This window comes from Myotis nattereri (assembly GCF_964212035.1).
Source record: "Myotis nattereri genome assembly, chromosome: 10".
NCBI lineage: Eukaryota > Metazoa > Chordata > Mammalia > Chiroptera > Vespertilionidae > Myotis > Myotis nattereri.
Window position 1 is genome coordinate 39,539,856 of NC_138085.1, and position 14,034 is coordinate 39,553,889.

Here is a 14,034-nt window from a genome sequence, read left to right on the forward strand (position 1 = left end):
ATTTCCTGACTTTTCCGGAAATGCTCCCAACCACTCATCGCTGAGCATGAAGCCCACTGCCTCTGGGATAGACACAAGGACCTCCTGACTTTGAAAGGGTCTTCTGTTCTAAGGATTTTTAATCAAGAATTGATTACCTTTACTAACCAAGGTCACCCCCAACAAACGTAATCACATTTTTAAAAATGTTTCAAGAAAGAATTGATTCCTTTCATCAAATACATTCCTAGCATCCAAGGGGAGAGATGATGGAATGGTTTTTCTCCTTTGGTCAATTAGCATGGGATGCTATTTTAACAGACTTCCTAAATCAAACTGCCCTTGGATTGCTATAGTGAATCCAATTTGGTCACAGCATATTATTTTAGCACACGATTTCATAGAAGGGAATGCTATCATGGCTATGGCAGTACACACTGTTACCATACAAATACAATTACACATATAGTCTATCTCACTTACTCCACATCTAGACATCTCTACCTCAGAAGTAATTGTGCAAATGCACCAAGATTGAGGCACAAGATAGTCATTGTTGCATCAACCAAAAAACACACAATCAGAAACAACTTAAGTATCCAGCATAGGCCTGGCTCAAGAAAATACATTTCCATGCAATGGAAAACCATGCAGCCATGTAAAAGGACTCGACAGAATGACATGTACAGCATGGAAGAAATTAAGGGGGAGGGGAAGCAGTTGCAAACTGTGGGGATAGCATGACTGATCCCATTGGGTTCACAATTTCTTTAAATCCATATGCATATCTTTGTAAATGCTCAGAAAAAACTGAAAGGTAAACATTTCTTTTAAGTTTCTTCCGGGAAGGTGAATAGCTAGAGAGCTTTATTCACTCTAAACTTTTTTAAAAAGGCCTTTTATGGACATGCTTTATTTTTGTAATTGGAAAAGAGAACAAGCAGTTTTAAAACCCGATCTAAGGTTTCTGAGTTCTCTACTTCGCGCAAGGTCTCGGTGAAGAAGCGAGAAGCGTTCCTGATAATTCCCACATTAAAGTGCTAAGGCCGTGTGAGTCCCGTACAGCATGTGCTTGCAGACAGCACGCTGGGCGTGCACAGCGCGGCCTGGCTCAGGAGGACAAGACCGGAGGGTCCTGCTTTTGTCTGGGTCCCGGAAAACGCTGAATCCAACAAGATTTATCTGGAAGCGGCCCGCGAGGGCAGAGGCTGGGCGCTCGGTGTGTGCTGGGCGCTGTGGGAAGAGCAGCCGGGGGTGACCACACTGCTCCCACCGGTCGGACAGGAAGGATACGGGGTTCCCCACAGGAGGGTGAGCTGAGGACATCGCGCGGGCTACCCCGCCATCCCACCCTCGCGAGGGCGCTTCCTGCCGTGGGCCTCCGATTCCAGAGCAAACAGGAGGGCCGAGCACTGAATGCTCAGCTAGACGTTCTTAGAACAACCAGAACTGTCTCCGTGTTTAAAGAGAACCAACCAATTCCAGATGTAATTCTTTTTTTAATTTAAATGTCTGACTCTCTGGCCTATCATGAAGAGGCCCTTTTAGAAATACAGATGAATTCCCAGACCCTAAACTAAGTCTGCGGGACGAGGCTGAACGGAAACCTTATTCCCCCCAGTAACCTGATCATCCCGGCCAGTGGCTCTCCAAGGCTGTGCCAGGACCAGCACCACCTGCAACCCTGGGAGGAATGCAGGTGCCCGGGCCCCACTCCAGACTGTGAGGTTCGAGACATCTGTGCTTTCACAAGCCCTGCAGGAGACGGAAGCACATTTACGGGTGAGAACCACTGGTCTAAAACGGTCCTTCTTCAGGGTTCCCTCTGTCACACAGTAATGAGACCTGCTCCCTCCCTCCCCCCAACACTGCGAGGAACAGGGCTGGTTCTTCATTCCTTTTTTTTTTTTTTAAATATATTTTATTGATTTTTCACAGAGAGGAAGGGAGAAAGATAGAGAGTCAGAAACATCGATGAGAGAGAAACATCTATCAGCCGCCTCCTGCACATCCCCCACTGGGGAAGTGCCCGCAACCCAGGTACATGCCCTTGACCGGAATCGAACCTGGGACCTTTCAGTCCGCAGGCCGACGCTCTATCCGCTGAGCCAAACCGGCTTTGGCGGTTCCTCATTCCTAGAATGAACATTTAGTGACCCCCTAGGCCAGTGATGGCGAACCTATGACACGCGTGTCACCTCTGACATTTTCACACTCATTTTTTTGGTTGATTTTTCTTTGTTAAATGGCATTTAAATATATAAAATAAATATCAAAAATGTAAGTCTTTCTTTTACTATGGTTGCAAATATCAAAAAGTTTCTATATGTGACACGGCCCCAGAGTTAAGTTAGGGTTTTTCAAAATGCTGACACGCAGAGCTCAAAAGGTTCGCCATCACTGCCCTAGGCTGTGCAGGATCCCCGTCCAGCCAGAGGCCATGTGGTTCGGTGTGCACGTTGCTCCTATACGGGTCTGAAGGACTGACTGCAGTCATCAGCGACTGTGAGGAGCTGGGGAGCCAGGAGGTACGGGACGTGTAATAAACTGGGGTCATATTTTAGGGTTCCCTTTTGACTCCCCCCCCCTTTCTCCAAGTGTTTACCAGGTAAGCTAAAAGAACCAATGTCTCTCTGATTCCAGTTTGCTTCCCCTCCTGCCTTTGGCTAACTCCTGGCAGTAGAGCGGCCTGCAGAGAGAGGGGGAGTGCTAGGGAGAGAGACAGCCTGAGCCATGCACCAACTGGACCCCCGCCTGGTGATTCTCAGCAATCGCTCACTCCCCTTCTTGTCCCAAAGGCAACTTAAGAGAGATGTTTATGTGAGAAAAACAAGAGGGGATGGAGTCAGAGGAAAGGTGGGACAGACAGACGCGATGTTGGTACACAGGATGCAAACAGTGGGCTCTTGCGTGTATTTTTGCGATGAGCCTGGGACATTTCATCACATGAGAAATCCAGGAAGCTAGTGAGGTCTCCTTAGGGTGCTGTCAACAGGACTCAGGAGTGACCCTGAACAGGCCCCCATGGGCCAAAGATCCCTCCTACTGGGGGTGCACCAGGGCACACAGATTAGGCTCTGGCTTACAAGCAGCCAACGTAAAGATGCACACGCAATCTGTCGCATGATTTACAGGGTCCCCAAGATAAAAATAAACCAGTTGCTGAGAAAAAACCACAAGTATTCCTGGTCTTGGGCGGAATCCCTCCCTTGAATCAGCTTCTGAAGAATCTATGCTTGGCTGTTATTTTTAAAGCGGGGGGGGGGGGGGTGGGGGGGGGGTTGGGGGGGGGAGAAAAAGGGAAAACCTCAACTTTATCACTATCTCTTAATCCTTGTTTCAAAAACACAGTCTTTTACAACTGTGAGTTATTTAGACAGCTATCTATAAATCTCATACATTTGCGACCAAGAAACACACACCCCAAAATTGTCCCAGATCAAACGTGTACATTTGCTGCTGTTGTTAAAGATTTTTAGAAAAAGTTTCTGAGAGAGAGGAAGGGAGAGGGGGAGAGAGAGAGAGAAACATCAATGTGCGAGCGAAACACTGATCACTGCCTCCTGCAGGGCCTCCCACTGGGGATGGAGCCTGCACCGTGGGCATGTGCCCTGACCGGGAATTGAACCAGCAACCTCTTGGTGCATGGGACGATGCATCACCTGAGCCACACAAGCCAGAGCCAAACTTGTACATTTGACTCCCCAACAGCCCTCAATCTGCTGTGAAGATTCCTTACAATAGTCAATGGCCAAGATGCTGCCCCTCCCAACCTGCAAACTGCAACACACATGCAGGCATGCGTGTACACCACTCACCCTGTTTTAAATCTGTTTCATTCTCGTGGACTCAGAGGTGCCCTTTCAATCAGGCTTGAAGTTAGAGACTGGGTCTCTAGTCACCTGCTTTTCTGATGGGCTACTTTGTATTTTTTTTTAATATAGTATTTTTATTAACTTCAGAGAGGAAGGGAGAGGGAGAGAGAGATAGAAACATCAATGATAAGAGAGAATCATTGATCGGCTGCCTCCTGCACGCCCCCTACTGGGGATCCAGCCTGCAACCCGGGCATATGCCCTTACTGGAATCGAACCCGGGGCCCTTCAGACCACAGGCCGACGCTCTGTCCACTGAACCAAACCAGTGAGGACTCTGATGGGCTACTCTGAATTAAATGTTTCCAGGTGGTACAGGATAAGTGAGAGCGATGACAGCAGATGACAGTCCTCTATCCGTCTTACCTTTTACTCATTCAGGGATGCTCTGAGTTAGTTCAAAATCAAGTTCCCTGCTATATTAATGACAGGATTCGTCTGGCTTCCCTGGTCGGACAAAATTTGGCTCCCAAATTTGTGGAAACTTACGAACCACTCAGCCTCTGCCCCCCGCCCCGCCACCCCCACATATATATGAATAAACATGTTTATGTCTACACAATCTTTGCCGTTACTATTGAAACACTAATGCTTGTTATTAAAAAATGCAGTCAGTACAAGTGTGTGAGGGAGACACTCTACGCAGTACTTACTAATAAACACTAACTGTTTTACCTACAATCGATCTAGTTTACCCTCACGGCTCTCCACAGCGTGTGTACTTCTGTCAGCATCTCCATTCTGCAGATAAGGGAAATGGGACCCAGAGAATCTGAGCGACTCGGCAGTAAGAGGCAGGGCCAGTCCAGCTCCAGTGGCCACATGCTCTCAACCCCTGAGCTATTTCACCTCTCCATATACTAGAACTCAGAGCACTGAACACCTGCTGTGGACACCTACCCAGATTTTAAAGTCTCTATCCATACACACTGCTTAAAAAACAAAAACAAAAGACAGTTACTGAGTAAAAACCCGACAGGCTTGAGTTTGAATTGGAAGTGTCAATATAAATTCATGATGTGTTTAATCACCAAACAATGACAAAAATGAAAAACCTAAACACACATCTTCGTTCTTTCTACTGAAATGGTCCAGAAACAATGAGAACCCCAGGGGCAATGAGCGTGCCCAGCACCCAGAGTCTGTTTTCTAAATCCTTTTATCCTACAATAAAAGGAAGCAGGGTTTCTTGGGTAAACACACAGTGTGAGCCCAAAACATATGTCATATGAGAAATCAAGAAAGCTGTTCAGGACACCTCGGATCATGTCGAAAGGACTCAGGAGGCAACCACTGGCCAAAGACGGGACAGTACACACCTCCTAGCTGAGGTGCAAAATACCACCTATAAAGTAGTTTTTAAAAAAAGAAAGAAAATACAATCTGATTCCGATCAAGCCTTTAGCTCTAACTACCCATTTATAGCACGTAGGGCAGAAGACCATGTTAAACGATACCACGGAAAGCTAGCAGCAAAATCCAGACCGTGGGAAACTCTATAGGACATACAACCATTCAACCACATTTCTTCAATAAACTATTTCAAGAAAGAGAGAGAGGAAAAGGGGAGAGGGGGACCAATGGAGGGCAGATCTATAGAAAGAAAGAAACCCAGAAGTAACAGGGGTGAGAGCCCTAGCTGGTTTGGCTCAGTGGATAGAGCGTCCGCCTGCTGACTGAAGGGATCCGGGGTTCGATTCCGGTCAAGGGCACATGCCTGGGTTGTGGGCTCGATCCCCAGTGGGGGATGTGCAGGAGGCAGCCAATCAATGATTCTCTTTCATCATTGATGTTTCTTTCTCTCCCTCTCTCTCTCTAAAATCAATAAAAAAATATATTTTTAAAAAGTTGGGGTGAGAACCCCACATTCAACCTTCCTCAGTCTGAATATCAATATTCCTTGATATCCAAGGCATGAAAATGAGAGGTGCTTAAAAATCCATATTCTATTAACAACTTGCCCATTTCTCCTTGGACATCTGCGCATCACTCACCGCTCCTCCATGAGTTCCCGGATAGAGGCTACCGTGGGGCCAGATCCCAGGTGAGTGTAATACGGACCTTCATCTTTCTCCACTATTTGTTCTGCAGAAACACAGAGGAAACATTAATTGGAGACACCAATTTATCAACATTCATTTAAGACAAACCACCAATAGGAAAATTAATGGTCACATTATAAAATAGGGAATTAAAATGGCTTATAAACATGTGACAATGTGTTCAACCCCATTAGAAACCAGGAAATACAAATTAAAATCACAACGAAATACCATCACATATAGGCCAAATTGGCAAAAATTTAAAAATATAACCATGTTGGAATTTAGTTTATCATCGCACATATTCTAGACCAGGGGTCAGCCAACCATTCCAATCCAGGTATCTACCCACATGGACTGGAACCAAGGACCCAACAGTACCTGTACGCCCACGTTCACAGCAGCATTATTCACAAGAGCCAAAGGCGAAAACAACACAAGTGTACATCAACAGATGAACCAATGTAGCCTCGCTGTACAATATTACCCTATGTAATAAAAGTGTAATATGCAAACAGACCAAACGGCCGAAGAGCGGAACGACCATCCGGACGACCATCCGGGACCACACTATGACAACCACTGGCGCCAGGCCAGCCAAGGCGGGTGCGATGCAATTGGTTGGAGGCCCAGTCATTGCCCCATGATCTCCCCACAGAGGGAGGCCCAGGCCACCGACTGGCAGGCTGTGGCGGGTGGGCAGGGCCTCCCTCTGTGAGGGAAGCCCGGGTCCCAGGTGCTGGAGGGAAGCCGGTGCCGGCAGCCGGGGGAGGGAAGGCCTACTCTTGCATGAATTTCGTGCATTTGGCCTCTAGTTCTCCCATAAAAAGGAATAAAGTCTGGCGCTTGCTACAACATAGATGAACCTTGAAAACATAATGCCAAGTGAAATAAGCCAGAGACACAAAAGGGGAAATATTGCATGATTCCACTTATATGAAATATGCAGAATAGGCAAATTCATTGAGATAAAAACTAGAGGTTACCAGGGGCTGGGAGGAGTGGGGAAAGAGGAATTACTTAATGGGAGTGGGGTTTCTGTTTAGGGTGATGAACAGGCATTGAAGCCCTAACCAGTTTGACTCAGTGGATAGAGTGTCGGCCTGCAGACTGAAGGGTCCCGGGTTCGATTCTAGTCAAGGGCACATGCCCAAGTTGCAGGCTTGATCCCAGTAGGGGGCGTGCAGGAGGTAGCCAGCTGATCAATGATTCTCATCATTGATGTTTCTATCTCCCTCTCCCTCTCCTTTCCTCTCTGAAATAAAAAAAATATATATTTTTGTATAGAAAGGCTTTGGAATCAGATAGTGGTGATGGCTGCACAATATTGTGAATGTAATTAATGCCACTAAACTATACACTTAAAAATGGTGGAAAAATGGCAAATTTTATGTTATGTATATTTTACCACAATTTTAAAAAGAAAGGAAAAGTACTGATTCATGCTACAATGTGGATGAACCTCAAAATCATTATGCTAGCCAGACACAAAAGATCACATACTGTTTGATTCCATTCATATGAATAAGTAAATGCACAGAAACAGGAAGCATTCTGGTGGTTGCCAGAGGCTGGGAGGAGGGAGAAATGGAAAGTAACTGCTTCATTTAATGGGTTTTTATTCTGAAGTGATGAAAATATTTTGGAACTAGACAGGTGGTGGTTATACAATATTGTGAATGGACTAAATACCACTGAATTGTTTACCTGAAAGTGATTAATTAATGTGAAGTTCACTAACATTTCTTTTTAAATGAAGAAACTATTGATTCACACAACAACATGGATGAATTTTAAATCACCTTATCTAAGTGAAAGAAACAAGACCCAAAAGATGATGGAACAGTAACTCTGGAAAGCAGTATTTTGACTAGATACTTTAAGCCTAAAAACAAAAAGAACTTTATACAAATACTGTACTACAGCTGGGACGTTTGCTTCATGCCGAAGGAGACATGGCGACTAAGTGCAATGTGCTGTCCTGCACTGGGTCCTAGAGCAGAAAAGAGGCATTAAGTGAGTTCTAAAAATTGAGTTTTAAAAAGGTACCATCATTACGTGAGACATTTATATCAGGGGAAGCTGGGTAAAGGAGAGAGAGACAGGAACTCTCTGTACCAACTTCGTAACTCTTCCAGAAGCGTAAAACTATTTCAAAATAAAAAGTTAAAAAAAACAAAAACAAAAAAACGACACAGGGGGCCCCAACCTGCTGACCAGGTCCCAGCGGAAATCTTGGCCACGTGCGTTAAAGCACGTACGAGGGTTTTCACAGCAACACTATTTGCACGAGTCAGAACTGGAAGTGGCCCCTCATCCAGCAACCGTGGGACGGAGAAATGAAAAGTCGCAGCGTCAGCTAAGGGCCTCATCCAGCAACGAGAACTGACAACTCGCAGCACCGTGGCTGAGAGCTCCACCACAGCGAGCGAAGGCAGCACCACACAGGGCAGATGCAGGAAGGTTACGCTGAAATCACACGCAAAACCAGGCTCCGCCACATCATCCTGTTTACAGAGCCATAGGTGGTCAAATGACCAGGTTGGCATATAAAGTTGCAGATAGTCAACAATTTTTTACCTAAAAAAAAAAAAAAAAGGCACTTTCATGTGGTTCAACCTCAAGACAAAGAAAAACAAGGAAAATCACTGTCCCAAGTCGGGAGAGTGGCTACCTCTGAGGGTGGGAGAGGAAAGTGGTGGGAAGAGCCTCCAGGGGGCGCCTGGGGAACTGGAACGGCCTATGTCTTGGTGGAGGTGGTGGTTACACAAGGTGTTTATTTTATAAATGTTCATTACTCGGTATACGAAGGCCTCGTGTTCTTTCCTACGCGGTGTACGGAACTCACAGTTTTTAAAACGTAAAGAAAATAAGGTCATACCTATTCTGTACAGAACATTATGGGGGAAACAAGACAGGATAAAAACCGACTGGGCCCCGAAAAGGTTTCTCATCAAGCTGGGTAGATAAGACCCACACGTAAGAAGATAACTTAGGGCATTTCAGGTCAACAGGGTGAGAATTTTTAAATGCATGGTGTTGGGACAATGGCGGGGGTGGGGGGGGTGGGTAGTTTGATCCATACGTAGTACCTTATCCCAAATACATTACAAATGGTGGGAAACTTTTAATTAAAAAAATTAAACTATACAAATTCTGGAAGAAAAAGAATGCAGGAGTTTTTAAAATAATCACGGAAGTGGTAAGCTCTTCTCTACGTATAACATGAAATTTAGAAGCCATGTACATATACAAAAAAACCCTGGTAGATTTAACTAAAGAAAATTTTACAGTAATTACTGCCAAAAGTCAAGCCAAAAGACAAATACCACACTAGGAAGGAATACCTTAACCTTACACCAGATAAAAGGCAAATTTCCTTAATAAGTCAAGAGCTCCTACAGTGAAATAAGGCCAATCACACAACGGAAAATGAAAAACAAAAACAAAAAGGGCAACAATGGTTCTCTGAAAGGGAAATGAAAGTGGCCCAAGCCTACATACAGGTACCAGTTTTACCATCAGATGACTCACCATCACAGTCTGGTAACTCCTTGCATTGGTGAGGGTTTAGGAAAACGGGCAGCGTGGACAGTAATTTAGCAATATACTGAAGTACAACTGCCCAATCCATTTAACGCAGCAATTTCAGAGAATGTCAAATTCTAAGAATTCATTTCCAGGAATTGGCTCTATTTTCACATGTACAAAATATGTACATACAAGAATGCTCACCGCATCATTTGTAATGGCACAATACCGGAAATCTAAATGTCCATCATACAGCAACTACATTATGTGTTATAAATGCATGATGGTGCATCCATATAATAAAATAATAAGCAGCTATCCAAAGGGAATTGGGCAGCTCCAGATAAAAACATGACCTCTAGGTAGTTTAAGTGGGAAAACAAACAAGTTTCAGTATCTATACACATATAAAAAGCCAGCGACCCGGAACTCCGAAATGAACAAGGACCGACCGGTTGCTATGACGACGCCCACTGCGGCCAGCGAACCGCCCGATCTGGGGTGAGGCCAGTGGCCAATCTCCCGTGCCCTCACCGCCACCCCCCCCCCCCCGCCCTCCTGGCTGGCCCTGCCCCTGATCAGCCTTTACCACCCCTGATCAAGGGCAGGGCGGCGGCCAACCCTCCCCCCCCTGCAGCCCTTCCCCCCAGCCGACCCTGCCCCTGATTGCCCCCCCACCCCAATAGGGGGTGGGGCCGGCCAGTTAACCTCCTGCAGCCCCTCCCCACAGCTGGCCCCAACCCCGATCAGCTCCCACCACCCCGAATGGCCTGCGGCCCCTCCCCCAGCCAGCTCCACCACCGATTGGCCACCCCCACACCAATAGGGGGTGGGGCTGGCCGGCCAACCTCCCACAGTCTCCTTCTCCCAACAGGCCCAGCCCTGATCCACTGACTGGGGCCGGGCTGGCTGGACACCACCGTGCACGAATTCGTGCATTGGGCCTCTAGTAGTATGTATAACAGGCTAGTTAGTGCACGCATACAATCACACATATATCAGTATATATGTACACAAATGCAAGCATAAAGGTGTATATGCCATTACCCACCCTAACAATAAATGTAAGAGCAAGTTTGCAATGGTACGTGCAGCCCAGTGAATTGATGGGAGTTGCCTAATTGTTAGGGCTTCTGCTGACAGAGGCTCTCCATCTCCCCCTAATGTCCTAGGTCAGGCTCTGGGCTGAATTATTGTCATGGGTCTCCTAACTGGTTTCACTCCTCCTCTTACCTCATCCTACCCACCACCACTTACACTCCCCCAAACAGAAATCCGGTCATATCCCTTCCTACCGATGACTCCACGCTAAAGAGAAGACAGAACCCACATTCCAGATCATAGTGCCCAAGGGCCCCCGCGGAGCCATCGCTGCATGCCTCCCAGCCTCGCATCCCGCGACGGCCACCAAGCTCCTTCCACACAACCAGGCAACATGCCTGTGTGTCATGGACAACAGTGCCTTCCTATACTTCTCTCTCTGGAAAACTCATCTCTTAGAGCCTAGTATAAATGCCTCCTTTTCTGTGAAACCCTATTGGACCTCTCAGGCTTGTTTTCTCTGATTCCCAGAGCCTTTTGCATAGAACAAAAACATCAAAGCAAGTATCACGGGACACTTTTATTATTAACACGGAACAGCAGAGTGAGCATGGGTTTTGCAGACCAAGACCTGAGCAACAGTGACGAGTTACCTTCCCAGCCTCTCTAACCCTCATGCCTTTCACAGGTCTAAGTGCAGTATTTGGTGCCTTATATGAACTCAATAGGTACTGTTGTCCAGACTCTGCCAAACAAATTGTGTGATTGTAGTCAAGTGACTACAACCCTTATAAGCCTCAAAGCAGTTGAAATAATCTCTACATTATAGAATTGTTGAGTATTAGATGAGATGTGAAGTAAGCTACCTCGTACAGTTCAACAAATCAGTGCTTAAATATTTCATGAATGAATATTTTCAACTGAAGGATTAAAAATGACTTGCTACAAATATTCACTATTTTGAACCACAAGACAGAGAGACTTACGGGGGATGCCTGTGAAGGGGGGCGGGGAGAGAGGAGACGGAGGAGGGACGGGGAAAGAGAGTGTAAGAATGTCGGTGTTGGAGGTAGGGTCTGAGAGCTCTGTACAGGCACCAGGATATGACACGGCATGCAGAAAAATAGAACATAAGAACATGCCAGAGCTTCTGGGCTCTATTCCAGGTTCCATTGTCTGGAGAAAAGTCAACGTAATGGATTGAATGCAGGGTCTTACACTGGAGCTAGAACATGATAATGTAGGTTTTTTGGTGACTGCCTTGCATCCCAAATCAGAAAAACTAAAAACTTACAGTTAAGGACAGAGAAAGGAGATTTTCAAGAAGGTGCAAAACCAAATCTTGGCAACCCCATCCCAATAGCTAGGAAAAAAAAGGTATGAAAATCCAAAACCAAGCCAACCTGGCAACGGAGTGGTCAGGTTTCTCTGGGAAAGGCCATGAAAACACGAAGGGCAGACAAAGCCCCAACTATCAAACAAAACCCGGCACTCTCTCCCTTTGAGCAGTTTACAAGGCAACCTGAGGACTCGTAACTGGTCTCACTCCTCCTACCTCATCCTACCCAACACCATCACTTACACTCCCCCAACCAGAAATCCGGTCATATCCCTTCCTATCGATGACTCCACGCTAAACAGAAGACAGAACTCACATTCCAGATCATAGTGCCCAAGGGCCCCCGCGGAGCCATCGCTGCATACCTCCCAGCCTCGCATCCCGCAACGGCACCAAGCTGAGCAAAGAGAAAAAGAGGGCCTGTCTGCAACCCTGACTTTCCAAAGAGCATGGATTCTAGATGGGTGGTCTCCGGCCTATCTCTCCAAGCTGTGGGCCCCTTCGAGCCTCCACGATTGTGCTTCTCAATCCTGGGAGTTGCATACCCCATGTCATCCTTTATTTCCATTCAGATTGACCTTTTCCTGGCAGACAGCCCTTGAAATTCATGTGTTACCATTGGGGCTATTTCTAAATTTCAGTTGATGAAATCTCTCCTCTATTTTTTCTTTTTCTTTTTTTTTTTTCTTTTTCCCCCCACCCAGTTTCAGGGCAGGGACATTTTGCTATCTTGCTGTTAAGTCACCCTTTTCCCTTTAGTCCCCGTATAGTATTTCTTCCTTCTCCACAGAGGTAAAGTGACAGAGCAAGAAAACAGCTCAACCCTTCTTCACGAAACATCGGTTTCTCGGCTCACTGTGAGCAGTAAGGGCAGGAGTGAAGCCTTTTCTAAAACACACAGGAGAAAGCTCTGGGGTGGAGCTGGGGAAAGAAAAATCCAATCCTTGACCAACTGGTGATGGGCACTTTGCCCTGTGCACTTAACTTTATACTCGTTAAAATGGAAAATACGCTCCGTTCCCCCTCTGCACTCGGCTGGGAGAGAATGAAACGTATCCTCTTCTGTCAGCTGGAGATACTGAGCAGGAGAAACTCCTTCCTGCCCCACAGGAAAAGGGACCCTGAAGGTCTAAACAAACCTTCCACCGTTTCCTCTCTCTGCACAGAGACTGGGCACCCACACGTTCCCAGGGGGACCCTCGTGCCAGGTACAGATATCGACTGAGGAACTTCTTCTCTTGCTGACACTGACACAGAGAGGCAGTCGACAGCTGACGTACAATAGTCAGGTGTCAAGATCACACAAAGGTTTTCTTAGCCCACACAAGCCTATAGAATGCCTCAGTTTCCTGATGGAATGCTAGAGGCCTTAAAGCCAAACGGCTTAAGCTTCTGTAACGAATGAGGTTCTACTTCCACGGCAGTGGATGGCTGCTAGCGTGACACCTCCTGGCAGTCACACATCCACACGAGGGAAGGCAGATGGTTGGGCCTCCCCTGGATCAGGTGTGCCAGATGAACTTCTTTTTAAAATTCAGGTCTCTAAACTCTCAGGTCAGCTGCCTGTACCTCCCTGGGTCGCACGCTAGGTCTGCAGGTAGTAGACGGAAATACCTTTATAACAATGGGCACATGCTCTGATGATAAAGATTAAAGGTAAGGGGATCATGCCTAAACTGATCTGGTGTCTTTGTGGAGTTTAAATAGGGAGGTAGAATAAGGTGGACCGGTTAACCAAAAAATAGTATGTGGAGAGCTTATCCATAGGCTCAGCACCAGTCTAGATCAGCCGTGGGCAAACTATGGCCCGCAGGCCGAATCTGGCCCGTTTGAAATGAATAAAACTAAAAAAAAAAAAAAGACTGTACCCTTTTATGTAATGATATTTACTTTGAATTTATATTAGTTCCCACAAACACTCCATCCATGCTTTTGTTCCGGCCCTCCGGTCCAGTTTAAGAACCCATTGTGGCCCTCGAGTCAAAAAGTTTGCCCACCCCTGGTCTAGATGCTTTAGAAACACAATATTCCGTTCCTGTTTTTAAAATTTTAATTCTCACCCATGGATATGTTTTCATTGTTTTCTGAAAAGAGAGGAAGGGGGAGAGAGAGGGAGAGAAACATCAATTGGTTGCCTTCCCGAATGCACCCCAACCAGGGATGGAATCCACAACCTAGGTACGTGCCCTGACCGGAAATCGAACCCACAACCTGTTGGGGTACGGCA

General features: G+C 46.3%; 1 protein-coding gene across 2 annotated transcripts in view; it reads right to left on the reverse strand.

Annotated features, from left to right (window-relative positions):
• The window catches only part of TET3 (tet methylcytosine dioxygenase 3), a gene marked incomplete at its 5' end in the record, with an annotated part of 85,484 nt that overhangs the window by 17,363 nt on the left and 54,087 nt on the right, over positions 1-14,034 (reverse strand). For both annotated transcript variants that reach the window (XM_081101082.1, XM_081101083.1), the window contains one exon: positions 5,849-5,939. In XM_081101082.1, coding sequence (XP_080957208.1) covers positions 5,849-5,939 — 91 coding nt within the window. The remainder of the gene's footprint in view (positions 1-5,848; positions 5,940-14,034) is intronic.